Source organism: Sciurus carolinensis, chromosome 11 (genome assembly GCF_902686445.1).
Source record: "Sciurus carolinensis chromosome 11, mSciCar1.2, whole genome shotgun sequence".
In the NCBI taxonomy this organism is placed as follows: domain Eukaryota; kingdom Metazoa; phylum Chordata; class Mammalia; order Rodentia; family Sciuridae; genus Sciurus; species Sciurus carolinensis.
Genome location: NC_062223.1, coordinates 1,869,830 through 1,896,380, shown reverse-complemented (window position 1 = coordinate 1,896,380; position 26,551 = coordinate 1,869,830). Strand labels below are relative to the sequence as shown.

General features: G+C 66.8%; 2 protein-coding genes across 5 annotated transcripts in view; one reads left to right on the top strand and one right to left on the bottom strand.

The window, feature by feature from the left end:
* Window positions 1-870: 870 nt before the first annotated feature.
* Window positions 871-7,912, top strand: Prr33 (proline rich 33). 2 transcript variants are annotated; one of them, XM_047518855.1, is made up of 2 exons: window positions 871-924; window positions 4,185-7,911. In XM_047518855.1, the coding sequence occupies exon 2, from the start codon at window positions 4,194-4,196 to the stop codon at window positions 5,526-5,528; it is 1,335 nt and encodes a 444-aa protein (XP_047374811.1). In that variant the 5' UTR covers window positions 871-924; window positions 4,185-4,193; the 3' UTR covers window positions 5,529-7,911. The 2 variants fall into 2 exon arrangements, with proteins under 2 accessions (XP_047374811.1, XP_047374812.1); XM_047518856.1 differs by lacking the exon at window positions 871-924 and adding an exon at window positions 2,181-4,052 and having other exon boundaries at window positions 4,185-7,912.
* Lsp1 (lymphocyte specific protein 1) overlaps window positions 2,737-26,551 on the bottom strand; it is a 31,882-nt gene continuing 8,067 nt past the window's right edge. The window contains exons 1-11 of one of the 3 annotated variants that reach the window (XM_047518873.1): window positions 24,456-24,659; window positions 12,105-12,242; window positions 10,736-10,909; window positions 8,939-9,080; window positions 8,544-8,636; window positions 8,267-8,310; window positions 8,054-8,135; window positions 7,378-7,512; window positions 7,052-7,129; window positions 6,866-6,968; window positions 2,737-3,175 (exon numbers count right to left, since the gene is read on the bottom strand). In XM_047518873.1, the coding sequence (XP_047374829.1) occupies window positions 6,879-6,968; window positions 7,052-7,129; window positions 7,378-7,512; window positions 8,054-8,135; window positions 8,267-8,310; window positions 8,544-8,636; window positions 8,939-9,080; window positions 10,736-10,909; window positions 12,105-12,242; window positions 24,456-24,517 (1,038 nt within the window). In that variant the 5' untranslated portion in view covers window positions 24,518-24,659 and the 3' untranslated portion in view covers window positions 2,737-3,175; window positions 6,866-6,878. Of the gene's footprint in view, window positions 3,176-6,865; window positions 6,969-7,051; window positions 7,130-7,377; window positions 7,513-8,053; window positions 8,136-8,266; window positions 8,311-8,543; window positions 8,637-8,938; window positions 9,081-10,735; window positions 10,910-12,104; window positions 12,243-24,455; window positions 24,660-26,551 lie in introns of those variants that run through there. The other 2 variants (XM_047518872.1, XM_047518874.1) reach the window with 2 other exon arrangements.

Genomic DNA, 26,551 nt, shown 5'->3' with positions numbered 1-26,551 from the left:
TATCCTGACTGGTTCCATGCCTCTGCGGCCCCAGGCTGGGCACAACTGAGGGACCTGTACTGTTGCCCAGCCCAGGGTGGAAGTCGCTGTCAAGGGTAGACTGACATCCAGGACAGGGCAAACCCCAGGAGAGGCAGGCAGGGCCCCTGTCCTCCAGGGCCAAGGACATCAGGATGGCCTGGTAGGGGCCCCAGTCCCCTTAGCCCCTGGCCTTGCCCTGTCTGTGGACACTCTGCCAGTTCCCTCTCGTGTGTGGAGAGAAGGCTGCAGAGGCTGGAGGCAGGCAGTGACATGCCTCTTCACCCAGCAGGGGAAGCAGACCCTCAGGCTGTGGGCTCACAGGACAGGGCACCTGCCCACCTTCCCCCATGCGCCTGGCCTGGGAAGCCCCCGGAACTGCTGGATCACCCCTCCTCCTGGTCAGAACCTGTGTGTCCCCCTCCACCTGCCCATGTCATCGGAGGCAGCCCAGACCCCTGGGCAACCTGTCCAGCTCTCCGCGTCTGCGGAGGCCTGAGCCGGTGCCGGAGCCACCTTCTCTCTGGGGTGGCCGGCCTCAGCCCAGGCTCCGCCACCCTGCAGCCCACCCCCTGCAAGAGCACACACAAGAAGCAGGGAGGGTTCGCCTCCCGAAGTCCTACAGCCCCCGCCCTTGCCAGGCTGGGTGGGCATCCTCAGGGCTGTGCCTGCAGGTGGTCATGCCACGGGTTCTGCAGTGGCCCTGCTCAGCCAGCAGAGGACGGTGGCTGCCCGCTTAGCGAGCCTCAGCCTTTGGCAGGTGCTTTCCCGTGAGGTCAGAGGGGCAGGCAGGTCCTATTTTGGGTAATGGCCACCTCCTCCTCAGGCACCAGGCCCAGGGTACAGCAAGACAGCATAAAGTGGGCACTGCTAGATGGACAACTGGCTGCTGAGGGTCTACAACAGGTAATCCTCACAGGTCCCACCTGGCCTCCCCTGGGGAGTGGGGTGGTGGACTAGGGACTTGTGTGGAGGCCAGGGAGAGGGTGGCCCAGCTCCGTTGGGTAGGGGACTGATTTCCACACAGGACACTGAGGACCAATGACACTGGGCCCTGAACTGGGGGCTACAGGGGCCTGTACACTTGGCAAATGCTGAGCTGAGCCCAGGAAGAGGAGGCCTGCTTAGGGGGACCCCGGTAAGACCGTTGGGCAGAAATCCTTTGATATGGTCTCAGCCCCAGTTCCTGGAGCCCCCAGTGGAAGCAGAGGAGCCTGTGGACCCTGTGCCTTGCTTGGTGCCCTGGGCTGACCTGCCACAGGCGGACTCTGCCAGGCCCAGGATAGGAGCCGCTGACGAGGCACTTGGGACGCAGCCGCTCCAACCCCGATGGCTGGCCCGGCCCGTGGGCTTCTCCTGGAGCCGCAGAGACCCCGACTGGCTGTGAAGCCCTCAGGGCGTCCCCTCTTTGTGGGGCTGCCTCGAGTGCCTGGAGGGGGCAGTGGACCACCAAGGGCCCCCGGGGTGGGCAGGGTGAGGGAGGGCCGCTCTCCAGCATCCCTGCCCAAGTGCCTCCTGGGCAGTGGCCTCGTGGAACCCTGGCCCTGGGCAGAGGCAGCAGAGGAAGGACGCCATACCTGTGGGCAGGCTGTGGCTAAAAGGGGCAGACCTGGGATCCTCATCCCTGAGGCTGAGCCAGGGGCAGCACTGGTCAGGGGAGCTGGGCACCACTGAAGCTCTGCTTCCTATGCTTGGTGTCATCTGCACTGGTCCTCTGCTTATGTCCAGCTCCCTGCCCGCTGTGGACTTTGGGGTGGCCTCCGTCAGCCGTCCTGGCCGCCATCCCATCAGACTGAACAGGAAGGGAAGGGGGCCTGCTGGAGGGTAGGGTGTGTCCCTGCTCCCTTCCTCTGGGGTGGGACTGTGGGCAGAAGGGACAACGGCCACGCCGCCTCCTGGCCTGGGCAGCGGCACCCTGCCGAGCGTGAGCTGCAGAAACTCTTTCTGGGAAGCAGACAGGGTGAGACTACGAAGGCCTCAGAGAGAGGAGGATGAATAGCCGAGTGAGTGGCAGGGTCGGGTCAGAACCATCTGGGCCCAGGGGACCCAGACACAAGGAAGTAGGGCTGGGCAGGCCAGAGTGCAGTCCCAGCGAGAGCAGGGAGTGCTGGGGAGGACACCACCAGCCGCAGCACGTCTGCTCACCTTCGCCTCCCCTCCTCCCTTCCTTCCACCCTCCTCCCTTCACCATGCATCCACCCATCTACCCCAACCACTTACCCACCCACCCGTCCATCTGTCCACATAGCCATCCTTCCATCAATACGAACACCAACACACCCATCCATCCACCTGGCCTGTCCATCCATCCGCCCATCCCTCCATCTACCCATCCGTCTGTCTGTCCACCAACCTTCACTGAGCACCTTCTGAGCACTGGGAGGTGCTGGGTGGCTCTCGCCCTCAGGGCCTGCACCCTGGGGGCACAGACCAGAGCGCACTCTGCAGGTGCTATGAGGTTCATGCTGGGTGGGTCAGGGGGTGGTGTCAGAGACGCTCTGAAGAGGAATGTGGGACGCTGCCCCTGGTGGGTCCCCCATGTTAGATGGTTCCACAGCCCAGATTCTGGAGTCTGCTGTTGTAGAAAGCTGAGGGACAGGACTCGGTGCTGGAATCCAGAGCCAGCTGTGCTATGCGGTTGGGAGGGCTGGCCCCCTGGGATGGCCCTTCAGTCCTGGGCAGTCCCACTCCCCATCCCTCCCATCAGAGCGCACAGGAGGCCCAGCGTGGGGGATGTATGAGCATGAGGAACTTTATTGCACAAAACGGGGTTTCTGCAGGCAGGAGGCAGGGAGGGATGCAAGTCTGTGTCCAGCAAAGTGTGGGTGCTCCTCATATTTGGTGGGTGACCGGCTCTCTTGCCAGGCTGGGTCTCAGTCTCCGCTCTTCCTTGGGAACACTTGGCCTCTCTAGGGGATGGTGCATTTAGCCCATGGTCAGGAATCTTCCCTCCCAGATGCCAGAGGCAGAGCTGGGGGATCAGGGTGGAGTGGGATAGAGGTTGGAGTGTCCAGAAGCTAAAGGAGGTGGTGTCAGCAGTGCGGGTGTCCGAGGGACAAGGGCAGGCTACCCTGGCGACAGGAAGCAACTTCATAGCCAGGGCTGGGGCTGGTGTCCTGGTGGGGTCTGGGGACACGGAGGTGCTTCTGGCGTGCACCTGCCAAAACACGGTGTGGAGCATGGGCAGCGTCAGTCTGGAGCCGAGGATGGGCTGCAGCCTGCCCCCGCACAGCCTTGGCTCTGTGGCCCTTGCCGTCTCTGGTGGCTGCCTGGCCCTGCCCACACTCCTGCCTACGGTCAGAAGCACCCTGCTGCAGCCTCTTGGGACACCTGCCCCTGAGTGAACGCTGAGACCCTGGACCTGGGCCCTGCTGACTGTCTGCCCACCAACCCAAGCAGCCCCCAGGAGCTGGCCCTGGGGTTCTGCTGGCTGCACAGGCCTGGCTGTGTGCAGGCAGCCAGGCGGGAGTGAGCTGGGGCAGAATCCCCACCCGCCCCAGGCCAACCCTCTCGCCTCTGCAGAGCCAGCCCCACTGCGGAAGCTCGGGCCTCCCTCCTCCCCAAACCAGACGGCCTCTGGCTCGGCCCAGATGCCATTTGTCAACGTCCTTGCAGACTCGTGGCGCCCAGAAACCAGGGCGGGTGGCTTGGCCAGGACCACCGGGCTGGGCGGTCTGCAGCAACACCATCCAGCACAGCTCAGCGAGATCCGCTCCAACTTTCCCGCCAACCTGCCTCTGTGACGCGGCCTCAGCGTCCCTGAGCCTCTTGGCCGCTGCCCCTCACCACTGGCTCGCAGAGGACGGACGCGCCTGTGGTCGGGCCGGCGACGGCGTGGCGGCCCTCACGTGTCTGTGGGCAGCCTGCTCTTCCCGCCCTCGGCTGTGGCCAGCGGCTGGCCAGACACCAGCCTCCCCAGAGGGCTCGCCGGTGGGTCTCCTGCCCGCCCCCTTGCCAGCCCCCAGCGACCTCCACAGCTCCCTACCGCACCAGGCGTGGAGCTGCCCCACAGTCACTGATGCACAGCACAGAAGGTGCCCGGCAAGTCTGGGGCTCGGGAAAAGCTGCTATTGCTGGGAACTCTACAGCCCAAGGCCTGCTGTACAACTGCAGCCCGTGCCCGTCACAGGGAGGGCAGGGGCCTGATCGCTGTTCCTCCCACCCAGGGTGAAGCGATGCTCGGTTCAGCCACGTCAGTGACCCTGGAGGCTGGTGGCCCGAGCCCCCAGAGGCCCCCTGGACCTCCACCACCCCTGCTTCCTAAGCCAGGAAAAGACAACCTGCGTCTGCAGAAACTTCTGAGGAAGGCAGCTCGGAGGAAGATGGCCGGGGCTGTCCCGGCCCCACCTGGGGCCTTCCGTACCTCCCTGTCCCCTGTGAGTGAGGCCAGCCACGACCTGGAGGCCGTGGCCCCATGTACCACTGAGGCCCTGCGCACGGTGGCACCCCTGCCCCGCTCCCCGCGTGCCCCCATCATCCACCACGTGACCTCGCCCCCGCAGAGGTCCACCTTCTCCTTCAGCCTCACCGAGCGCAGGGCCCTGGCCACCCACTTGGAGGCCCCTTCGAGGCCTGAAGCCCTGGCCCTACAACCTACCCAGCTCCCCAGTGGCTTTTCCCCTGTCTCAGCCCCAACGTCTGGGGGCACACACATCACCCAGGTGCACATTCAGCTGGCACCGTCCCCACAGGGTGGGGCCCCGGAGCCTCTGAGGACAGCCCCAGATGAGAGCCCCAGGGTTCAGGAGGGAGACGCAGCCAGTGCCCAGTCTCTGATCCCCGTGGCCCATATCCGCCCACTGCCTGCCCGGGCCCAGGAGGTCAGTCCTGGGCCTGAGGAGCCCTCTGCAGCAAGGCCACCACCCAGCTTCCAGGCCTCAGTGTCCAGAGAGGCTAGCACCAGGGTGGTGGTGCCCATAGCCCCCACCTACCGCTCTCCCGGGCCCCCACCTTACAGCCCGGCTGCTGTGGCCCCTGAAGCTGGGCACCTGGAGGAGTCTCCTGTGTCCAGCCCTGCTGCAGAGGTTGAGAGGGTCGCCATGCCCCCGGGAAGCTCGTCCCTGGCACTACCACTGGGTCCCCACCCATGCCCTGTCCCCCAAGTTGCACCCAAGCCACGGCTCAGCGGCTGGACACGTCTCAAGAAGCAGCTTATGGAAGACGCAGAGGATGCCCCCTTCCCAGAGCAGGAGCCCAGCCTCCTGCCTGCGCAACCAGAGGCATCTGCTGGGGCTGGCGCCCGGCCGCCCGCCTCCCGGGCCTCCAGGATGTGGGATGCTGTGCTCTACCGCATGTCTGTGGCTGAGTCCCGCAGTTGCGTGGCGGGGCCCAGGGATGGGGACCGTCCCCCGGCCAGCCTTGCCCGCCTGCCCTTCCTATACCGGCCTCGCTTCAATGCCCGGAAGCTGCAGGAGGCCACCCGGCCGCCTCCCTCCCTCCAATCCAGCCTGGAACTGAGCCCCCGACCCAAGAACTTCAACCGGACAGCGGCAGGTTGGAGGCTCCAGTGAGGTGGCCAGAGTGGCCCCTAGGGCCTAGGACCAGGGGTAGGCAAGACAGGCTGAAGGTCTCATGGGAGGCCATGCTGTCCTAAGAGGAGATGCAGGAGGACAGTGTTGGGGACCAGGCAGGCACGTCCTGGTGCCATGGAGTCCAGTGGGTGGTTGGGGGCAGGTCAAGTGGACAGGAGCCGTAGGACAAGTGGGAAAGGGGCGTGGGTGCGGAGCACGCGGGCCGACAGAGGCAGTCTGGGCAGTGTGGGGGGTGGCAGAGGTCCGCCTCAGGGTCAGCGTGGGGCCGAGGGGGACGGGAGGGCAGCTACTCATGCTGGCACACTGCCCTCCCCGCAGGGCAGCCCGCCGCCCCGCCCTCTGCCGGCACGTTCGGTGTGAGGGGAGCTGGTACCAGCACTGGCACCTGGTCGGCATGTCATCGCTCCTGAGAGGCCCATCGGCGGGCAGGAGCCGGACACCACAGGGCCAGGTGTGGAAGGGCTGGCCCAAGTGGGAGCTGGGGGGAAGGAAGGCTGCAGCCCACTCCCTGCCCCCTCTGGTTCCCTGCTGGGCTGGCAACCTGGGGACCTTCTGATGGAAGAGTGGGACGGGTCACGGTGCTGGTCACAGCCAGCTCCCATAGCGGGCAGGGAGTGGCGTCCTCCGCACTGGACCACAAGGAAGCAGGGCCACAGAGGTTGAAGAGAGGCCGGGTCTGGGCAGAGGCACTGAAGGGGCTCTGCGGCTGCACTCGGTCAGTCTGCGATGGCCACCAACCACAGGGAGAGGGAGCCTGAGGAGCTGACCGAGGCCTCCAGCCCCCCGGGTGGGACTCAGCAGGGGAAGGATGCAGGTGACAGGCGGAAGGGTGCTGGGATGGAGCCTGGGACCCAGGCCACTAATAAATGTGTGACAGCATGGTGCCTCTGTCTCCGCCCTGGACGGGGAGGGCAGCAGAACCTCCAGCAACCCTCGGGAGGGCGAGACCGCGGTCCTGCCCCTCTTCAGACCCTCAGTGCAGCGAGGCACAGGGGAGCCAGGCTCCTGGGGACTCCCCCACCCAGCTCGACTGCTGCAGTGGCCAGGCTGCCCTCCGGAGGCTCCACAGGGACAGGAGGCTATCCCGAGGGGCACTTTGAGGTGGCTGACCATCCTGACCCTGAAGAAATGGACAGTCCCAGGCGGGTGTGAGACGAGAGGCCAGAAGACTGAGTTGGGACTGAGCTGCAGCCAGCTCTGAGGCCGGGCCTCAGCCCCAGGCCCAGCCTCCACTGAGACGTGAGCAAGCCGCCCTGCCCCTGCCTCCGTCCCACACTTCACTCAGCACACGGCACTGGTCACTGCCCTGGACTCACCGGGGTGCACAGCCTAGGGCGCCGGGCCCTCGTCCACAAGAACCTTCTCGTACTTCCCGTGTCCAGTGGCCACGAACTTGTACCTCTTTCCAGACGGGGTGGTCTGTTGGGAAGAGAGGAGGAGGCACTCCTGCTGGAGATGGCGCCCGGCCCGGCCGCGCCCTGCTCCACCACATCAGGGTCTACCTTGGTGGAGGACGAGGTCCTGGAGCCTCCTCTCTGCTCCCAGAGGCTCCTCTTGCTCATGTCTCCAGCTACAATGTCCTGGGCACAGACAAGCGAGTTGTCATGGCTCAGACCCGCCCATGGGCGCCGGTGGCCCTGGCCCTTCTCTTTGGCCTGGAGACCCGCCTGCCTCATCTCTCGAGTGAGGCCCCAGGGGGAGCTTCAACCGCTGCCCAGCCTTGTCCACACGCCAGCCTTCTGCCTCTCCTGGATCAGCCCACACAGGGCACCTCTCCTGCTGCAGGCTCTGACTTCCCAGCTCCTCTCTGTCGACAGAGGGGCCCTACCTTGCAGGTGGGGGTCTTGGCCAAAGACTGAGTCTGCACCTCTCCTGTCTCCCATCGACTCTTGGTACTGGACACCGCCATGCTGGGCAGCTCTATGGAGGTCTGGCGGGATAGTTTGGGCATCCAGCCAGCAGACTGCAGAGGAGACAGAGCCCCAGGGCAGCTTTAGTGGACAGCCACCGTGGGGCATAGGAGGGGGTCTGGCCGGGAGGCCCTTTTCATCTTCATATCCTCCCCAAGGTCAGGCTGGAATGGAGTTCTTCCCTTCCAACCCGCTTGGGGAACGCTCCTGCTCGGAAGCACACAGGAGCCCCAATGGCACGCGAGACACAGGAGGTCTGTCTTCACGCTGCTCACGGAATGGGGCTGGAGGAACACCGGGGGTGCGGAAGGCCACTGATTGCATGGCGGAGTTCTGGTTGGACAGAGTGGCATGAGTTAGATGGAAGGGGGACATTGGTTGAGTAAATGGCTTTGACCAGACTTCCATTGGCTGGAGGAGTGTTAGCTGGATAGAGGGTGTTGGTGGATGGAGGGTGTCGCCCAGATGGCGAGCACTGCTAGGTAGAAGGTGTCGGTGGCATGGAGAACTGGTACGGAAACGGAGAAGGGAGCGTGCCACACCAGGGCTGGGCACGCCTCACGGCGGAGTGTGCGACACCAGGGCTGGGCGTACCTCGATGGCCTGCGTGTACTGCTCCAGTCGCCCGTCGATCTTGGAGATGCGCGAGGCTGGCTGAGACTTCTTCACAGCGTTACTGGAGGGAGGGGAGCGAGCCTCCTACCCCAGTCCTTCCCACCCGCCCAGCCCTCTGGGAGCGCCCGGGTCCAGGTCTCCACCCACTCGGCCACTCTCCTCCACCCGTCCTGGAGAACCCTGCAGACTGACCTCTTCTCTATGGAGCGGTTCAGGGACTCAGTCCTGTCGGCAAGCTGTGGACGTAGACAGAGCGGTGGGTCCTGGGCAGCCAGAAAAAGGCCATGCTCCATCCCTCAATGACCCTACCCATCGGTTCAGTGCAGGATTGTGACTCCCATGTCGCAGGGCTGTGGAGTGCTGGCCATGAGCAGGCATGGGGGAAGCGAGGGACAGGAGTAGCAGAGGACACAGGGACAGGAGCCGGGGGAAGCAGAGGACACAGGGCATGATGCTGGGGTTGACCTACTTTGGTGGTGGGGCTCAGGGGAGGCGAGCGTGGTCCGGCATTCCCCTCCAAGACCGAAGGACTGGGGGCCCTGGGCTGCTCACCTCTCTGGTGCTGGGGATAGAAAGTCCAGACACCCAGGTAGCCCCTCCTTGCAGGCCTCCTGCCCCACCCTGGGCCTGCGGGTTCAGACACTTTCCCCTGGCTGGGCCTCAGGTCCTGTCTGGCCCTGACACACTCCAGTTCTGGAATTCTTGACAGCAGGACAGTGTCCTGGTCACGTGGAAAGAACTCGCCCAGAGGGTCACCCAGCCTCACCACCCCCACAGTGTGGGGCAGGGGAGCCAGTTCTCTGGATGGTGCCCACGGGGTGTTGCAGGGGTGGGAGGGTGCTCCAGCCTTTGGGGTACCCTCACCTCCTCCTCTGCCACCTCCCCGTGGCCCTGGACAGTCTCCTCTGGGCATGTCCCCTCCTGGCTCAGGCACAGCTGCTCCAGGTGGACACTAGCCTGATGCAGCCTGTCCCTGACCTCATTTCCACAGGTTTGCTGGCAGGACCTGTGGGGTTGAAAAGGCAGAACTGACTGAGAGTCACTGATCGCTTGGTTTCCATCCTTTTCCAGTTCCCGGTCTCAGTTTCCCCACCTATAAGACAGCAGCAGTCAGATGAGCTGTCTGCGGAGTCCTGTGACTCCGGCTCCTGGGAGAAGGAGGCCCAAGGACTCAGAGCCAGCCCTGTCTTCCGGGCCTCTGTGTTGAGGGCAAGGCCCCTTAGAGAACAGCAGCCATGGCCTGGTCCAGGCTGTATAGGGCCACCCAGGCACTGGGGCGGGACCCTCCCTACAGCCCCTCTCTGTGAGGCCAGGTTCGAGGCTGTCTCCACAACCTCCTGCCTCTGCCTGCCTTGCTCCTCAGTGGGCGAGTGGGCCAGCAGAGCAGGACGTCCAGGGGAGGGAGAGAGGAGTCTGGGGATGTTTTGGGGGGCTGGGGCAGGGACCGCATGACCTGGGAGAGGGGCCGCAGGGAGGCACAGCCTGCCATTTGGCAACTGGGTGTGGCTCTGCATTTGAGCGGGGCTGAAGCTGGAGAAGAAGATGGTGAATTCTTGTGTTTTCCATGATTTCAGGCCCTTGGAGTACATGCCAGCCAAGGCCTAGACCCACCCGCCCAAGGTGGGCCAGGGTCTGAGCCAGGGCAGCCACACAGAGAGGCCATTCAGGAGCTGGCTGTCTGCGTGGCCAGGCAGGTGTGGGTGGGGTGGAGGCTACAGGGGCCCAGAGATCCACCAGAAGAGCAAAAGCGCCCCCTGCTGTTGGGCAGGAGAAGGAGGAAGCCAGCAAGCGGAGCTGCAGCCCTCCGAGACCCACAGCATGCAGGGACGCTGAGGACCATGCACGGGAAACCGAGGCTAGCTGTGGGCGGGCAGGGACCAGGGCCCTGGACAGGAAGGTGGTCTCGGGCGCAGGAGCCTGGCTGTAGGTGAAAGGGGGCAGCAACTACACAGGAGAGGGCTGAGCCGGAGCTCTGGCTGCCCGGGGCCTCGGAGGGCCTCAGAGGTCTGGATCAGGGAGCCCGGACAGACAGCCACTGCCCTGTCCACGCAAAGCTCAGACCTCAAGCTTGTAGCAGAATTCTGAGCGGGGTTGGAGCCCACCGTGCCCAGGCCTGACAGGCTAGGGCTGGGGGTCTTCTTGCAAGTGGCCCCGGGGTTACCAAGAGCCCTCAGACCCTGAGCGGGGGAGGGCAAGGTAAGGCTCTGGAACAGACCCTGTCTGAGGGCCCAGGGGTGCTTTGGGCCCCCACTGCCCTGATTCAGAGGCACACACGTCCAAACATCTGGAAAGTGTGTCCCCCTCCCCGGGCTGAGGCACAGGCACACATCTGGAAATACCTGCTCCCCTCCGTGGGAATGGAGATCAGACAGCCCCCGGGAGGGAGGGGTGGCGGCTGCGGGGCTGCAGAGCGAGCATTACGTAAGTCGGCCGCAGCTGTGCGCTGATGTGGCTGCCCCCCACCACCACCCCCCTGCCGCAGCTGGTCTGGATGGGGCCCAGGGGCCCTGGGGAGCCCAGGGATGAGATCTCCTCCCCGCCCTCCCTGCAGCCCCCTCCCGCCGCCCATGTCTCGCTCCCTTCCTCCCTCCCTCCTTCTCCGCTTTCACAGCGAGGGGGCATTGGGGGAGCTGGCTGGGACAGAATCAGAGGCTGGCGCACCCCACTCGCCTGTCCTGCTCGCCCTCCGGACTCTCAGTCCTAGGGGGCTCTCCTCCGTCTGAGGCCCCCTCTGCGACCCAGCGTTGCTGCTGCTGCTGCTCTGGCTTCTGGGACCAGTCTCCAAAACCCTCATCCTCATCGAGTTCAGGGGCCTCTGAGGGCTTCAGTCCGAGACTGGAGAGAAGTGGAGGTGTTAGCCTGGGCCTTCACTTGCTTCCCTCCAGCAGATCACGGGCCCCAAGTGTGGGAGACCCAACGGCTTCAGAGCTGGCTCCCCTGGCAAGGCTATGCTCCACATGGTCATGACCCCTGAGGATAGGAGGGTCTGCACTATCCATCTGGGGCTCCCCATGAGTCTAGGGCTCCCCTAGAGCTGGCTGTGCCTCCCCATCTGTCCAGTGCTCCCTAGAGCTGGCTGTGCCTCCCCATCATCCAGGGCTCCCCTAGAGCTGGCTGTGCCTCCCCATCTGTCCAGTGCTCCCTAGAGCTGGCTGTGCCTCCCCATCATCCAGGGCTCCCCTAGAGCTGGCTGTGCCTCCCCATCTGTCCAGTGCTCCCTAGAGCTGGCTGTGCCTCCCCATCATCCAGGGCTCCCCTAGAGCTGGCTGTGCCTCCCCATCATCCAGGGCTCCCTAGAGCTGGCTGTGCCTCCCCATCATCCAGGGCTCCCCTAGAGCTGGCTGTGCCTCCCCATCATCCAGGGCTCCCCTAGAGCTGGCTGTGCCTCCCCATCATCCAGGGCTCCCCATCTGCCCTGCGCTGTCCTCACTGACTCTCCAGCGTAGCAGGGTAAGCTATGCATGGGCTAGGGGCTACAAGGGGTTCTCAGGCTCAGGGTGAGCGAGGGCCTGGCCGAGGGACCGTGACCGCTGCAGCACCCCACCCCGCCCCGAGCTGCTGACTCGGAGAAAATGGAACAAACCGGCCAGGAGGAAGGGAGCGTTATTGGAGAGACAGCCCAGCCCAGCCACGGAGGCCTCCTGGGTCCGGGGAGGAAACGAGCAGGCCTGTGGCCGCCAACTTGGACGTGGCCTCCATGAGTCACCGGCAGCAGGGAACTTGGGCGGGGGGCTCGGGGGCCAGGGCCGAGGCTGGGGTCAGCACCGGTCCAGGCAAGGGCTGGGACCAGGCAGTGTCCAGAGCCTGAGTCAGACCCCAGGAGCCCGGCCGGGAGGGGTGTCCTCTCATGGCTCTCTGCACCCTCTGGCCAGGCAGGCGTCCGGCAGATGGGGTCACCCAAGGCTGCCGACCACCTTTGCCCAAGAGTGTCCTACACTGGGATCTCAAAGTCCAGGGCCTGACCACCAACACTTCCCTCTACCCAGGCCTGGGCTGCTGCAGACAGCGCTCGAGGGCCCAGGTGGCTTACAGTGCCTCCTGCTCCGGCCGGTCTGGGTAATGGCCACCTTCCTCCTGGTCCTGGGTCTGTAACTGCCTTTCCCGCTGCCGCCGGCGCCGTTCACGGGCCACCTCCTCCTCATCCTCCACACTCCACTGAGTGGTGAGCCTGGAGGGAGACAGGGACAGTCATGGCACGGTGGAGACAGGGCTCATGTGGTGAGAGCAGTGGACAGCCCTGCCTGGCTGGCTAGGGTCAGTCCTGGACAGGTTCTCTCATTCTTAGTTTACCCATCTTCAAAACAGAGGTCATGCTCGCAGCCATGGAGCCGCCTCTGGTCTAGGGGGAGGCCCCTGGGCTCCATGCATCTCTGTGCACCTGGAGACAGAGGGGGCTTCAATGTCCAGGTGGGCCTGAAAAACCCAAGATGGAACTCAAGACTGCCCTCCCCACCCGCCTGCCTCCCTGGACCCAACTGCACAGACCTAGAGCAGTAAGGCTTTGCTCCGGAAGGGCTTGGGAAGAAGTGGCCGGGGGTCCAGACCCAACACTGGCCTCTTGAGGTCACACAACCTTGGACAACGGTGCCACTAGGTGACCGGTCAGGCAGCCACCCTCTCCCCACCCAACTGGGGCAGGCCTTCCTCCTCCTCAGCAGCCGAGTGTCAAGAGGAGGTGGGCTCCACACCACAGCCAAGGGTGGTCTGCACCCAGCCTCCCAGCAGGTAGTCCTGTCCTGCCAGCCCCTTCCGTGTCCACTGAGCGCTTGCCCAGCCCCAGCCGGCACCCACCCTCTCCTCAGAGCCCTCTCTGGCGTCTCTGGGCTAGCTCAAAGTCGGGGAGAGAGTCCAGGCAGAGCAGCTTCTGGACCAGCCTTAGGGTCCCTCACAGCAGGGCTGGGGACAGACACAGCCAGGCACAAGGTGGGCCCGGGACCTGCACCCCAGCCCAGTAGGTCTCTGGCCATTGCTGTCCACAGGCACCACAGGCCTTGACCATCCCCAGGCCAAGGGGATGGGGAGCTGGGGAGGGGGACCGTCTCGGGTCTCACTGCCCCCTCCACCAGGGAAGGAGCCCAGGCCGGAGCTGGTACAGGGCTGTGTCTCCCTGCTGGGGTCTCAGTCCTTCCCGGCCCGTGTCCGCCGCATGACCCCACAGCCCGCTCCCCTCTGGGCCTCAGTCCCCTGGCCAGGCAGCCCTGCCAGCACATGATCTAATCTCCCCAGGTCTCCCCTAAGCCTGCCAGACGAAAGCCAGGCCTCTCCTTAGGCTCCAGGAAGGCCCAGCCACATGGGGCTCCAGCCTCCCTCCGCCAGCTGCCTGCCTCATCTCCACCGGCCTTCAACTGCAGCCCAAGGAAGCCCTCAACTCCCTACACCTGGCTCCCATCACTGCAAAGAGGCCGGCCTCCCGCTCTGTGGCCTCTGCCGGCTGGGGAGGGGGAGCTCCCTGCTCTTGGGGTTCCTGCTGGCACCCCAGCAGCCCCCCAGCGGACCGTCAGAGTTGGCAGGTGGGGTGTCCCTGCCTCCCCCAGGCGGCCCAGGGAGAGCCCATGCGGGGTGAGCTCTTCCCAGCGGGGATCTCCGTGTGCACAGGCGGACGTGCCTCTAAGTCTGCACACACGTGCGGAGGTTCTGGAGCGTGTGTGGGCGGGAAGCATGTGCCCAGGTGGGCATGTGGGGCTGGGACCCCGGACAGAGACGCTCCTTCCTGGGGCTGGCCCCAGGTCTCCCGTGGCCTCTCACTGAATGGGATGGGGTCAGCCTGGCTCCCCGGACCCCTGCACAGCGTCGTGACGCCACAGGGCCCTGGGCAGAGTCACATGAGCCCATGTGGCTCTCCCGGTCCCACCAGCAGGGTGGACGCCCATGCGCTTGCCCTCCTGGGCCCACGTGGGCACCCCACACAGCGCTGGCACACACGTGGACGTCCCTGAGCCTTGCACATGGGGCTCAGGAGCAGGGCTTCAAAGCGGCAGGTCCGTCCCCCTCCCAGGCTCATGCTGGGGGTGAACCCACCTCCCTATGTGCTGTTTTCCTCCACATCACCAGGACCACAGTGAGCAGGGCCTGGTGGGGGCAAGGTGTGTTTTCTGGGAACATGGTTGCTGCAGAGCCAGGGTCCCTCCAACGGGCACCCCCACTTAGCCCTCCTTGGACAGGAGCTGGGGGGACAGGGTAGCGCGGGGAAGGGTCTCCCACGCTGGGAGAAACCCCGCCAGCCCCCGCTCTGACCCAGCAGCCAAGGACAAGGAGGCCTCTGGGCCTCTTTCCCTGCCTCCTCCCTTCCCGCCGGCCCCAGGATGTGAGTAATGGGCCCCCTCCCATGACCTCACCCCTCGCTCTTCCACAGCTGGGCTCCGTTCTGGGAACTGAAAGGGGCGGCTCTCCTGGGGTGGGGTGGGGGCCTCTGGCCTGGGAAAGGCGCTGGCCGGGACCTTGGCAAGCTTTGCAGAGCTGTCAGGACTCTGGCGATGGCCGCCCCGCCCGGGGCCCTGGCCCGCCAAGCGCAGCTGCAAGGGATTTGGTGTTCCTGAGCAGAACGCAATCAGCCATTTCCTGCGTCTGCTCTGGCTCCAGGGCCCAGGGCTCAGCCTGACGGGCCAGGGAGCGGGGGCCCGGCCCCCATGCCTGCACAGCCCTGGGTTCAGCACGGCTCGGCCCTGAGCAAATGCACCCACACACAGACCCCAGACCTGGTCCCCACTTTCAGTGGGGCTCTTGAGCTCAGGCTTCCCTGTGACCATGTCCAGTATCTGCAGCCCCCAACTCAGGACACCTACCCCTCTTTTCCTTCCTCCACAATACCCCCAGGCTTAGGCTCCAGGAAGCCCCCCAGCCACATGGGGCTCCAGCCTCCCTCCGCCAGCTGCCTGCCTCATCTCCACCGGCCTTCAACTGCAGCCCAAGGAAGCCCTCAACTCCCTACACCTGGCTCCCATCACTGCAAAGAGGCCGGCCTCCCGCTCTGTGGCCTCTGCCGGCTGGGGAGGGGGAGCTCCCTGCTCTTGGGGTTCCTGAGACCCCAAGAGAGTCCCCCCTGAGACCCCAACAGTGCCTGTCCCGGGCTGGACCCTCCCAGCTGCCCACCCCCGCCATTCCCCTCTGGATAGTTCCTGCAGGGGCAGCAAGACTCGGTGCCTGTCCCAATTCTGCCCCCTGCAGGCTGCTTGGGTGACTGCCCCATCCAGCCCAGCCTGAAGGTCAGGCAGCGTTTGTCCCCAGCCCTGGGGAGGACTTGAGGGTTCAGCTGTGGGACTGGGACCGAAGCAAGAATGGCCAGGAGCAACTCCTCCTCAGGCCACCCAAACTCTCCTGACCCCAAGTCTCCTGGACACTGGAGACTAGGGGGCTGGAAGTGACCAGGCCTGGGAGCTGGCTGGTGGCCCCCAGGAGTAGGTGAGCTGGCTCCCTGGGACCGTCAGAGTCTCTGCTGCCTAGAGCCCAGCTGCCCCAGCGTCTCACACTGTCCACCAGTACGGACACTTGTCTCTTGAGCAACTGCAAAGCCCTTGGGAAAAGGAGGACATCCAGGACAGCATGCACCCCTGCCCGTGACATTCACAAGTAGGCCCCCCAGGGCAGAGGTCAGGGTCTGTCCTGGAAGCCTGTGGGGAGGGTGGCAGGCACCTCGTCCGGGAGCTGGGCAGGGCGGGCAAGGGTGTGGTTCTGCCTGGCTGTCACTCATCCTGGAGGCCACGGAGGCAGGGGTGCCAGTTGGTCCAGGAGCACAGCCCGGGCCATCAGGTGGGTGGGGGCAGGAGGGCAGGGGTGCTCTGCCTGATGCCTGGACCCAGGTGCCTGGCACTGGGCCTGCCCACACTCAGGCGCCCTCCCTCCATGACCGTCCGGGAGTCTGCTCTGCTCAGTGGCCCTCCCTCCATCACCGTCCGGGAGTCTGCTCTGCTCCGTGTGGACGGAGCGGGGGTGGGTGGCACCTTTCCTGTGGTCAAGACCCTGCTCCACCCTAACAGGGGACGTGACCTTGAGCTTAGGTCTAGAAGATGAGCCGGGGTCCCGGGGCCAGAGAGGGGGGTGAGGGTCAAGTCGGGAAGGCCGCAGAGCTGAGGGAGGGCTCTGGACGGCCCTGGCTGTCCCCTGGCAGGAGTGGAAGTGGCCAGTTGTGCTGGGAAGGGCCAGCAGGGTGGACAGGGAGGAGGGACCAAAGCAAGAGGGATGCAGAGGGCTGTGCTGGAATGGGGGACAGGGACCGGGGCCTCCAGGGCTAGACTGGCGTCCGTCTGTGGGGAGGCAGAACGGAGCACGGTCTGGGGCGACGTGGGCAGAGCTTGGGCTGCAGGTGGGCTGTGTGGGGACCCCCAGAGATGGCCAGCACCAGGCACAGCTGCAGGAGGCCCCGCTGGCCCCGGGGTGGGAACTCGTCAGGGACCCCGGGCAGCACCTGGGCAGCCGGAGGCAGCGGAGAGGAGCCCGGGGGGCTGGGGAAGCTCAGGTCGGCCTGGCCACCTTCACTGCTTCCACCGTGGCCAGCCCCAGAACTCAGGTCTCCAGCCTGGCCGCCCAAGCCGCCTCCCTCTGCAGGGACCAAGTGGCCACCGTGCAGAGCCACACGCTCTCCTGGGGACGTCCTCAGGGCCCTTCCTGGAGGGAGGCCGTGACACCCCGGGCATGGTCACGGTGCTGAGTGGCTGTGGGTCATGGCAGGTTCTGGGCGGGGAGGGGCTGAGCAGTGCAGTCAGGAGCCTCTGGCTGCTGGTGGAGGCAGAAGCCTGTTGCTGCCCTCGGCTGGCTCAGGGTGAGGGGAAGGTATCGGGAAGGCCAGGACAGAAGGGATGGGGAAGCAGGGACGGTGCCTGAGGGGACCCCCAGGGGAGGTGGCGAGGGACGGGCTTCAGTCTCCCTGACTCCTGTCCAAGCCCAGCCCCACCCTCCCCAGCCTCCACTCCTCTGTGCAAAAGAAGGGAGGCCACGGCCTGCTCAGCAGGATGAGCGCAGAGACCCTTTCTGAGCAGTGCGTTTCCTCCCCGGTCCTGGGACCAGGAGCCGGCTGGGCCCAGTCAAGGCCTCCCAGGGCCCCTGCCCATGTCCCCCTGGCCCGGGCAGGCACATCACATCTGGGAGCCTCCCTGGGCTCCTGCCTACAAGGCTGGCCTCCCTACCACCAGGGAAAGGTGCACCCTGTGGGCAGTAGAGGAGTGGCCCAGGCTGGGGCGCCGAGGAGCTGGTGGGGATGGAGACTGGCCCTGTGACAAGCTCTGCCTGCAGGGACCACCCCAGAGGAGGCGGCGTGGCTCTGCCGGATCCAGGGCTCTGGCTGCCTCCTCCCCAGAGCAGTGCCGGGCATGGGGCAGGCAGCAGCACCTGGCTGAGCCCTGGGTGGGAAAGGGCCCTGACTAGAGGTCAGATGGCCGTTGCAGAGGGCCCTGCACAGGAAGGGCAGTGCTGCCGAGAGCGGGCCTCTGCCGCGTTTGCGACCCTGTGCCCTGCGGCCCGGCCCTGGCCCCCTCTCCCCACGTGGGGCAGCCCGCAGAGCCTCTTGCGGGAGCCCACGGACCCTCGCCAGAACCCCCAAAGCTGAGGCAGCTCTGCTCCTGCCGGCCCGGCCGCTGCCTGAGCTCAGTGCCGGTCGGGGCTGACCCAGGGAGGGCCGCCTCTGCGGAGGTCCACCCACCGCCCTCCCACTCTGGCTCAGGCAGAGCGCTGCACGCGCGGGGGACCCTGCCCTCGCCCACGGGACCTCCCTTAGAGCCGCCCGGCCCAGCTGCCACACAGCTCCCAGCCTGCCGAGCAGGCCTGTCCCCCAGGTTAGATCGGGGAGGATGAGGCTGGCCTCGGAGTCTCCCCACTGGCTCTGGGGGAGGGGAGGGCCAAGCCTCTGCCACCCGCATGTGCGGCCCCACCTGCTGCACAGCCCCACTAACTGCAGTCCAGCCTGCCGGCTCCCCGCCTCTCCCACCTGCCACCCGCCCAGGCTCATGGTGGCCGGGTCCTTCCCTGAAGTGCCACCCGCCCGGGCTCATGGTGGCCGGGTCCCTCCCTGAGGTGCCACCCGCCCGGGCTCATGGTGGCCGGGTCCCTCCCTGAGGTGCCACCCGCCCGGGCTCATGGTGGCCGGGTCCCTCCCTGAGGTGCCACCCGCCCAGGCTCATGGTGGCCGGGTCCCTCCCTGAGGTGCCACCCGCCCAGGCTCATGGTGGCCGGGTCCCTCCCTGAGGTGCCACCCGCCCAGGCTCATGGTGGCCGGGTCCCTCCCTGAGGTGCCACCCGCCCAGGCTCATGGTGGCCGGGTCCCTCCCTGAGGTGCCACCCGCCCAGGCTCATGGTGGCCGGGTCCCTCCCTGAGGTGCCACCCGCCCAGGCTCATGGTGGCCGGGTCCCTCCCTGAGGTGCCACCCGCCCAGGCTCATGGTGGCCGGGTCCCTCCCTGAGGTGCCACCCGCCCAGGCTCATGGTGGCCGGGTCCCTCCCTGAGGTGCCACCCGCCCAGGCTCATGGTGGCCGGGTCCTTCCCTGAGGTGCCACCTGCCCAGGCTCATGGTGGCCGGGTCCTTCCCTGAGGTGCCACCCGCCCGGGCTCATGGTGGCCGGGTCCCTCCCTTGAGGTGCCACCCGCCCGGGCTCATGGTGGCCGGGTCCTTCCCTGAGGTGCCAGGGCCCAGACGTGGTGCTCTCCCCTGCTGCCAGGCCAGGGCCCATGGCTCGCCTGAGGGTCGGCCGCGGGGGAGGCCCCTCTTCCGAGATTCTGGGGTGCAGCGCAGGGAGTTTCCTGCGGGCAGGGTCCTGTGCTCTCACCGCCCTGGGGGCTCGCGTGGAGAGGCCGCCGCAGGGACTGGCACGGCAACTGCACAGGGGCCTGGGGACCCGGAGACAGCTCCAGGGCCAGGGCCAGGGCGCCAGGAGGGGCCTGGGGCCAGCAGGTGGAGCAGGACCCGGGAGCACAGGCCGTTCCCCGGGCCTCCTGCCGGGCACCCTGCTCCACGCCGCGTCCACCGCTGCCGACCTCTCCCCAGCTGGCTGCCCGGCCCTGCGGCCACCCCTGCCACGCTCGGCTCTGGGGTGGGGAGGGTTCTGCCTGGACAGCTCTGCCTTCAGCCCTGCACCGCACCAGGACCCCGGAGCCGGTGTGGTGGCCACCTGGGGACCCCACAGCCCCTCGGGAGCCCCACTGCTAGTGCTGGTCAGGGGCTGCAGCCCAGGCGTCCCATCGCACCTCCCAGGTCTCCAGGAGACCCCCAGAGCTGCCCACACAGCCTTGGAAAAGGTGCCCACACACCACCAGGCAGCTCTGACCTTCAGGACCAGATCCCACGCCTTCTTCAGAGGGCTAGAGCTGGGCTCCACAGAGCCCTAAAGACCCCTGAGACTGGAAATAGGACGTCCCCTTCAGCTCCCCTATCCCACGATTCCCTCAGAGGCCAGGTCAGGGTCCTCCCTCCTCTGCCCTCAGTGTGGGGTCCAGAACACAGCGAGATGTCCTGCTGACCAGACTGTCACCTCCCTCAGTCTGGGTGCCCTACCTCTTGTGATGTGCTCCATGGTCAACCTGATGCCGACAGCCTCCTCACCCCAGCACTGTGACTCTTCTATATCTCTGCCTGTCTCTGCTCAGTCAGTCCTGCCCCTGGGGACCTGGGGTCAGGGGTCAGGGCCTCGCCCTCCCAGCCTCTTGGATCCTGGTGTGGCTGTGGCTCCCACTGGCCCAGCTTGCTCGTCCTCCCTCCTGGCACTGTGCGCGCTGCGTCCCTGGGTCTTTCTGTTCCTGGTGTCACTGACCACACGCCGCAGGGGCTCAGGCCAAGTGCAGAGCAGCCCTGGAGACTTTCCTGGCACCCGAGCCCCACGGGGCATCCTCCGGGGGGTGAGCTTCAGCTGCACCTGGGTTGTGTCCCCACGTCCCCCAGAGCCAGTGGGGTGCACAGCACAGGTCTGGAGCCCCGTCTCCTCAGCCCGCAGCAGGGCTGCCCTGGCAGGGCGCTCGCAGCACTTCCCAGGCGAGGCTGGGCACTCCCCTGACACGCGGTGGTGGCTGGCACAGGCTGGGGCTCTGCTGTGCCCTTGTCCCCCCTTGCTGGCCGCCCGTGCCCACATCCACCTCACCCCACAGGCCCTGCCCGGCTCTGCCCACAGCCGCGGCCAGATGCGCCCTGCCCGAGCCCGCCCGGCACCTCGTCCCACCCTGGCCCCCGTGGTGGGAGTGCCCGGGCTTGTGGGCAAGGCAGCCTGGCGCTCCCGCCGGCCTGAGCCCCTCTGCACCCCACGCTCCCCTCTGCCGTGTGGGCCCGTGGAGCCCGGCAGCCCTGCCTGACCCCTCGGGTGACGCGAGCCCTGTGGGACGGACTGTCGGGGTGTGGGTGGCCCAGGGCGGGCGCTGGCCCCATTCCCTCCCGTGCAGCCCACCGTGCTTCCCGAGACCTGGACCCCGCCACCTGCCCACAGGGCGGTGGGCGAGCTGCTCTGGTCCCTAAGGCTCCACTGTCCAACCTGAAAGGCCAGCCTCAGCAGGCTAGGGGAGACCCTCGTCCCTCTGCGTGTCACAGTGGCTGAGGTCCACTCTGGTCTCCAGGTCCCAAGGCCCCAGCCAAGGCCAAGGGTCAGACCAGCACTGCCGCATTTAAAGGGGCAAAGTCGGCACCTGCCGGCACACCAGGTCCTCACGGAGACCCCACCCGCCCAGCCAGGTTCCGAGGGCCAGGAGCCACGGAGGCCAGTGACGGTGGAGGTCAGTGTCCTGGGCCCTGAGAGCCGTGTGCAGGACAGGGCGGGCCAGGCAGCACCAGGCCTCCCTGGGGGCCGTCCACCTGCCCCTCCTCCCGCCCCCGACTCAGGGCTCGCAGTGCCTGTGCCCTGTCCTCCCCTGTCTGCAGGATGCGGGGCAGGGCGGACGCCCACGTCCACCACGCCTGCCCCCCACCGGCTCAGGCCCCAGTGCCTGTCTGGGAAGTGCGGGGGACGGGGGGACGTGACTGCCCTGCCTGGTCCCAGGGTGCCAGGACTCCTGCCCACCGCCCCTCGCAGGGTGCCCGGCCCTGCCTCCCGCCCGGGTCTCCTGCTCTCCTCTGCTGCCCGGAGGACGCATTCTCGGTGGGACCCAGACGCCCCCAGCACGCCCAGTGCCTGGGACCGGCCACCAGCAGCCAGGCCGGTTCCACCCCCGGCCACCCCTCCCGTCCTTGTGCGTCCCAGGCGGCAGCCCCGCTCACAGCCCATGGGTGCCTCCAAGGTGGCCTGGCGCCCAGCCCGCCGGGCGCAGGGTGAGGCCCGACACCTGCGCACCTGGGGCCAGGCCGACCCCCCGCCCGCCCCGGCCCCCGCCAGGGCCAGAGGGTCTCTGACTCCCAGAACACCCGCCAGCCACTGCGTGCCCACCTGCCCTCAGAAGGCCTTTGTGGTCAGCTCTGACCACCATCCTCTGCCGAGCCTCTGAGTTCTGCGCAGGTCCCTGGGGCAGGGCCCTTCTGGCCACGCGGGGGTCCCAGGGGCCGCAGGGCGTCCCTCGGGGCTCCAGCAGCTGCGTCAGGCAGGTGAGTCCCAGATGCCGGGACACCCTGGCCGCTCGCCGCCCGCTCTGCCCAGCTCTGGTTTGCCGGCTGGGACTGCAGTCGGAATCGCAGCCCTCTGGGCTCTGGCCCTGACACCCTGCCCAGGGGCTGGGCCACTTGGTCCCTGTACCCCCTGCTGCTGGCTCAGCCGGGCTCCGGGCAGGATGGGCTCTGGCCAACAGACCACCCGGACCGGAGACGGTGCCGCCCACCAGACGCCAGGCCCTGCCAGGGCGGGGGCCACCCCAGCCTCAGGATCGCAGGCCTTGGAGGGCCCGGTAGCCACGCCCCTTTGGACACTGTGGTTTGGAGGCCTGGCTTACCCAGCCCTGTGGGGCCAGCCCAGCAGGCTACCAGCCCCAGCCCCGGCCCAGCTGGCCACATGGGTCCCCAGAGGCCCTCGGGCCAGGTGCTCAGAACCCTGGGGAGAGCCCTGGTGCAGAAGAACACGGTGTCTCTGGGTGGATGTGAGCCCCCGGCCCCTGGGACAGGCACCCAGGCTGGGAGCTGGCCATGGACAGGAGAGCCAGAGTGCCCAGCAGGAGTCAGCCAGGGTGGGTCTGGCGCAGCCCCTCCCTCCCTCTGTGCCAGCTACAGGGTGTTCTAGGTCAGCTCAGCCCCTCACAGTGCCAGGCCCCGGAGGGCCACAGACCAGGGTGACCTGGGAGGGGCAGGTCTCTGGCCACCCTCATACGGTCCTAGCCCGAGCTGGGCCTGGGAGGGCCTGGACGCCCCCAGGGGCAGGCAGGAGGGGAGTGGGGTGCAGGAAGATTGCCACATACCCGCAAGAGCAGGGGCACAGGCCCTGGGGTCCGCCCCGTCAGTCCGAAGCTAGGGACAGTCTGGGGGAGGCTGTCCGGGTGGCCAAGGCTGCACAAGCCCCGCTCACACCCCGACCTGGACAGGGAGAGCGGGTGGGTCAGGAGGACACTTTTTCCGCTGGCCCATGGCATCCTTTTAAATGAGCTTAAACTGGATTCAGTTTACACCCTGGCAAGGCAGGTGGCCAGCAGAGCCCTGCAGAGCTGGTCCCAGGGAAGGCCAGGCGGGCCTGCACGCGGGCTTGGTGGGAGAGCTCGGCATCCCCGGGAAGGACGGGGTGACACGGGTAGACGAGGCAGGCAGGCTTGCCAGTCCCTGCTGTAGGTCCCTGGGTGAGTCTCTCAACCTCTCTGAGCCTGGTTTCTCTTCTAACAGGGACCAGGCAGGGCCTGCCGGCCAGGGCTTGGAGCGGTAGAGACCACGGGGGTGCTAGAGACGTGACCTCGTGCTGGGTGGCGGAGGGGCCTGGCGGTCCCGGTGGTAGCGTGTGTGTACGTGTGCGCTGAGCCGGCTGACCCTGTCCACCCAGGCTCCCGGTGTCCAGGGTGTGCAGGTGAGCTGCACCCGGCCTCCCGTGGGCTCTGGACTCACGCCCTCCTCACGGCTGGTGGGCTCTACAAGGTGCTCCCTGTCCTTGCCCCTCTCTCCCGGAGTCCCGCTCCCAGGGAGTTCTGGGGACAGCTCCTTCTGCCCTGCGCCTGGCCAGTTGTCCACGGGCCCTGGCCTTAAGGCCCCCTCCCTGTCTTCTGCCTGGGTCCTTGGGGCTCCTGCCCAGCCTGGCCCTGCCAAGCCCCGTGCCTGGCATGCCCTCTGAGTGCTCTTGGTCACGGGCAGCAGCCCAGTCCTGGGTCTGGGTCCAGCCAAGGCCACAGTGGACAGACGCCTGTGGCCAGGCCCTCCCTCCCTTGCCTTGGTTTCCCTAGCGGTGAAGCGGTGCTGGTGAGCCAGGGGATTGAGTCCCTTCTCGACCCCCAGACACAGCCTCTGGGGCCTGTGCAGAGCCGTGGGGACGGTGTTCCTGCTGGCCAGGGAGGGAGCGTCTGACCTGAGTCTCACAGCCCGCCTCAGGGCCCTGGGCAGGCAGGAGCTGGGTCTTAGGGACAGGTGGAGGGTGCTAGAGGGGGTGGTCGGGGGCCTGGGGCAGCAGGAGGCCGCTAGGGAGCATGCCACCAGGCCACCCCCAACCCCGGTGCTGGTCCTGCCGCTGGCCAGGGGTGGGCGGGGGCCGTGCCTGGGTGAGGACCCGCAGAGGTCAGCTCTGCACTGCATGTCCCTGGCAAGGTGGAGCCAGGACCCAGGCCCTCCCAGCTCCACCTGGACTGCAGACTCACTGCCACTCATCCCTGCCTCTGCTCCAGCAGCCTCCCACCAAGAGCCAGGACTCAAGGGCACAGGGTGGTGGGTTACCGGGGAGACCCGTGTGCTCCCTGCCAGGGAAGGGGGCCAGCAACCAGAGGACCACCGCTGACTTCCTGTAGAAGGTGGCATTGCCGTGGGTCCTGAAAATCCCGGAAGAACTGAGAAGGAGGAAGGGCGCTGCGGGTGGCTCAGAGGGTGGCAGTGAGCAGCCAGTCACTGAGAGGGCAGCTCCGAGCCCGCCGTGCTGTGTTCTGTGGGTCCTGGGCTCTGCTGCCAGCTCTACCACTGTGACCCCCAGGCCTCTGCCACCACACACGGCACAGAGGATGACACTGAGCCTGAGAGAGGACTCTGCTGACCCTAGGCCTGTGGTCAGGCACGGGGGCCTCCCACACAGGACTGGAGCGCCAGCCAGGTCAGCCTGCGCCAGGGCTGCAAGTTCAATGCCGCCATCTGCAGAGTAGGGTGGCCTTGCCCCAGGGTCGCAGGAGAGCCTGGGTCCTGGAGGCAGCCGCGGCCTCCATCCTGAGGGCGTGGGCAGGTCTGTGGAGGGCGCGCAGGCCGGCAGGGCCCAGGCGGGAGGTGACCTCGAGCTGCCTCTGCGCGCACGTGCCCGGCCCTGCCGCCGGGAGCCAGGCCGGAGGCTGGGCTCCGCCACTCCGGGGTAATGGCGCAGGCACCTGCCGGCCCGAGGGACCTACCTGCAGAGCGTCTCCAGGCCCCGCGTGCTAGGGTTCCTCCTGAGGAGCGCCGCGCGGCTCATGCTGGCCGGCCCGCCCGCGACCTGGCTTGACCCCGGCCCTGGGGACGCGGCCGCCTTCTTCAAAGGCTCCTGTTTCCCGGCTGGGCTGCTCTGCCTGCTCTGCCTTGCGGCTCCCTCTCCTCCCTCTCCTCTCCTTCTCCCCCTCCTCTGCACCCCTCCTGCCCCTCCCGCCCTCCCCTGTCCCTGTCCCTCTCTCTGTCTGCCCGTCTGGTCCCTCTGGCCCTGGGCTGGGGGTCCTGGGCTGGCTCCCAGCTGCCGGCCCTGGGCCGTCCACTGTCCCTGGGTCCCTCCTCTGTGGGTCCCGCTCCCTCTCCTCCCTCAGGAGGCTTCACAGCTGCTTCCTTTTGTCCCCCAAGCCCCTTCTCCGCCCCCCTTGGTCTCCTCCACCTCCACCTCCTCCTCCTTCCGAGACTAGTAAAAATGTCAGCGAGAGAACCCTCCCAGCCCGCAGCGGGGGCTCAGCCGGCCCTCTGCGGCCGGCCGCTGATGGGCAGCGCGACTGCCCCCTCCCTCCCCTGCGCCCCTCCCTTGGCCTCTCCCTGGGCTCCCTGGGAGCTGCTGCTGTCCCCCACTCTGCTGCCCCGTCCCTCGCTCCCGGGCGCCGGACACCCCTGCCACCCCCATCTCTCCAGCCCCTGCGCCTGCCCTGGCCCTGGCCTGGCCTCCTGCTGCCCTCCTTTCCTGGCCTAGTTCTCTAGACCTGCTCCTGCCCTGCCAGGCCGGGCCCTCCTGGCCGGCTGCCCTCCTCCCCTTCCTCGCCCTCGCCCTCTCCGCTGGCTTCCCCTGGTGCCTCTGTCCCTATCTCCGTCTCCCTCCCCCTCCCTCCCCAGCCCTTCCTCCCCTCTCCCTCCCTCTCCCTCCCTCTCCCTCCCTCCTCCCTCCCTCTGGGGCTCCATCTTCTCTTTGTTTACTCCCAACTCTCTGCTCAGCCTCCCACAGGGGAGGCCGGGCACCTGGGAACCCTCCTTGGTGCCCAGGTGAGGAGGTCACTGCTTTCCCCAAGGCCACCAAATGGCCCTGGGAGCGGGAGGCACAGGAGGCAGAGATGCCGCGCACAGCGCGTCTCTGGGTTGGGAGCCATGGTCTCCAGAAGTGGCCATGGGCACTGGTCAGTGCCCTTGCCAGCCAGACCCCCCTCGCCTAGTCCTCTGGCCAAGACCCAGAAACAAGCAGCCCAGCCCTTTGTTTTTCTGGTTGGGCTTAGTCACCGTGACTCACTGAGAACACTGGAGGCTAGTGGCTGGACGGGACGGGGACGCATTCGTAGGAGTCCTTGTGGGCCAGCTCTGGGCGAGCAGGCCTGCATCTGGCTTGCCAACATGCACAGCCACCAGGAGGCAGATGCCACTGTGCCCACCACATCCTGGGTGGGAAAGCTGAGGCCCAGCCAGGAGCGCTGGGGTCCAGGTTCCCAGAGTCAGGCCGGCAGAGCCAGAACCACGCCAGTCTACCAACTGCTGGACGCCCACCGCAGCTGCTCCCAGCTGCCTTCTGGCCCCGTGTGGCAGAGGACTGGCCCTTCTCATCCCCAGGTGGTGTGACCTCCCGCCAGGTCAAGCAGTCAGGACCAAGGAACTACAGAGTGGACTGATCAGAGACAAGGAGGCACATATGGGAATGAATCCGCATGGAAAGGCAGGCACAGCACTCTGCCACGCACCCCAGGTGCATCCCTGGGCCAGTCCCAGGAGCAGATCTGGCAGCATCTCCACTCCCTCACACCACCCAAGACAAGCCAGCGAGAGTTGGGGGCACAACAAGACAGCTGGACCCACTGTCCAATCCAGCACTCACAGAGCCTCAGAGACCTCAGGATTCTACTGGAATAGGAGGTTGATGGAGGAGGGCTGGGCCTCAGATGGAGGTCAAACTCAGTTCCTCATCCCAAGGAATCCAGATGCGGGGGAAGAAGTAAGCCCACCTGTCCCTTACCTCCTGTTCCCATCCTGGGCTAGACAACCAGAAAGAAATGTGGCCAAGGCAATTTTGGTTCAAAAGAAGGAAGACTATTCCCACAGAGAAGAGGGCTACCTC

Coding starts and splice junctions, on each gene's coding strand:
- Prr33 (XM_047518856.1), top strand. CDS start 4,194: ATGCTCGGTTCAGCCACGTCAGTGACCCTGGAGGCTGGTGGCCCGAGC.